The sequence below is a fragment of the Cricetulus griseus genome, chromosome 5 (assembly GCF_003668045.3).
Source record: "Cricetulus griseus strain 17A/GY chromosome 5, alternate assembly CriGri-PICRH-1.0, whole genome shotgun sequence".
NCBI classification, from domain to species: domain Eukaryota; kingdom Metazoa; phylum Chordata; class Mammalia; order Rodentia; family Cricetidae; genus Cricetulus; species Cricetulus griseus.
This window is the reverse complement of record NC_048598.1, coordinates 176,332,969-176,334,134: the sequence shown is the minus strand read 5'-3', so window position 1 is coordinate 176,334,134 and position 1,166 is coordinate 176,332,969. Positions and strand designations below refer to the sequence as shown.

At 48.1% G+C, this 1,166-nt stretch overlaps 1 gene segment (V, D, J or C); it reads right to left on the bottom strand.

Moving 5' to 3' along the window:
• Nucleotides 1-385: 385 nt before the first annotated feature.
• Nucleotides 386-844, bottom strand: LOC107977162. The segment is given in 2 exon segments: nt 386-717; nt 799-844. Coding segments are annotated over 2 exon segments (378 nt in total).
• Between the last annotated feature and the right edge of the window lie 322 nt (nt 845-1,166).

Sequence of the window (1,166 nt, the reverse complement as noted above, 5' to 3'; positions counted from 1 at the left end):
CTAACAGATGAGAATCCTAGTCATTGGCCAAGCATCATTGAATCTAATACAAGTCTCTCTGTGTATTTTTTTGGGCCTAACTCGGGCAGGCGGCTGTCGTAAAGCTCACACGTTGCAATGGGGCTCAGGCAGCTTTTGGTGGAAAGATTTATCATAACAGATGTGGTCAAGCATGGTGCATTGTAGGGCTCATCTGGAATCAGCATCACATAATTCTCAGACATCCTTTGCTTTGGAAAAGTTGACAAAGGCTCTATTGTATTATGAGGAGAAGACAGTCAAAGGGACACTCAGATTGAATATTTCTGAGCAAGTCCCTAGGCTGATCTTCTCTATCATCTTAGCCCCAAGGCAGCTTCCTGCTCCTCCAGGGTTTCTGACACTCTCAGGATGTGGTTGCAACACGGTGTCGTCTGGCACGGTAATAGACTGCAGAGTCCTCAGTTGTCAGGCTGTAGAGCTCCACGTAGGCTGTGCTGGAGGATTTGTCTACCGTCAATGTGGCCTTGTGTTGGATATTCTGATTGTAGCCAGTACCACTATTTCCAGGGTCAATCCATCCAATCCACTCCAGACCCAGTCTAGGCTTCTGTTTCACCCAGCTCAAGTAGTGGCTGGTGAAGGTGTAGCCTGAAGCCTTGCAGGACAGCTTCACTGAGGCTCCAGGCTTCACCAGCTCAGCAGAGGACTGATTAAGTAGGACTTGGCAGTGGACACCTGTGGAGCAAAAGGCAGAGTGGATGTCACTGTCACCTGAGAACATGGCCCCTCCTCAAGTCTGGAACGTGGAGCCCTTACCTGTAGCTGCTGTTACCAGGAAGAGGATGATCCAGCTCCATCCCATGGTGAGGACCTGTGTGCTCAGTGACTGTGGAGAGGACACTGATCATATGTTGTTGGTGGTGTGGACATCCCTGTATTTACATTCATAGACTCACATGATTTGCATATTCATGAGCAGGGTACTTTGTAGATAAGAACCCAGTCCAGCTGGAGAAGAAGGAGGTGGAGGACACCAGGGTCAGGCAGCAGGAAGCTGAGGTCCAAGTCCTCATCCTGTCTGTGGAAGTAACCATTCCTGGACCTGTGCAGATGCTGTGGATATAATATGAGCCTAATCGCTCAATTTAAAAATAGAAAAAAAAAAACCAAGTCACTATTGTCTT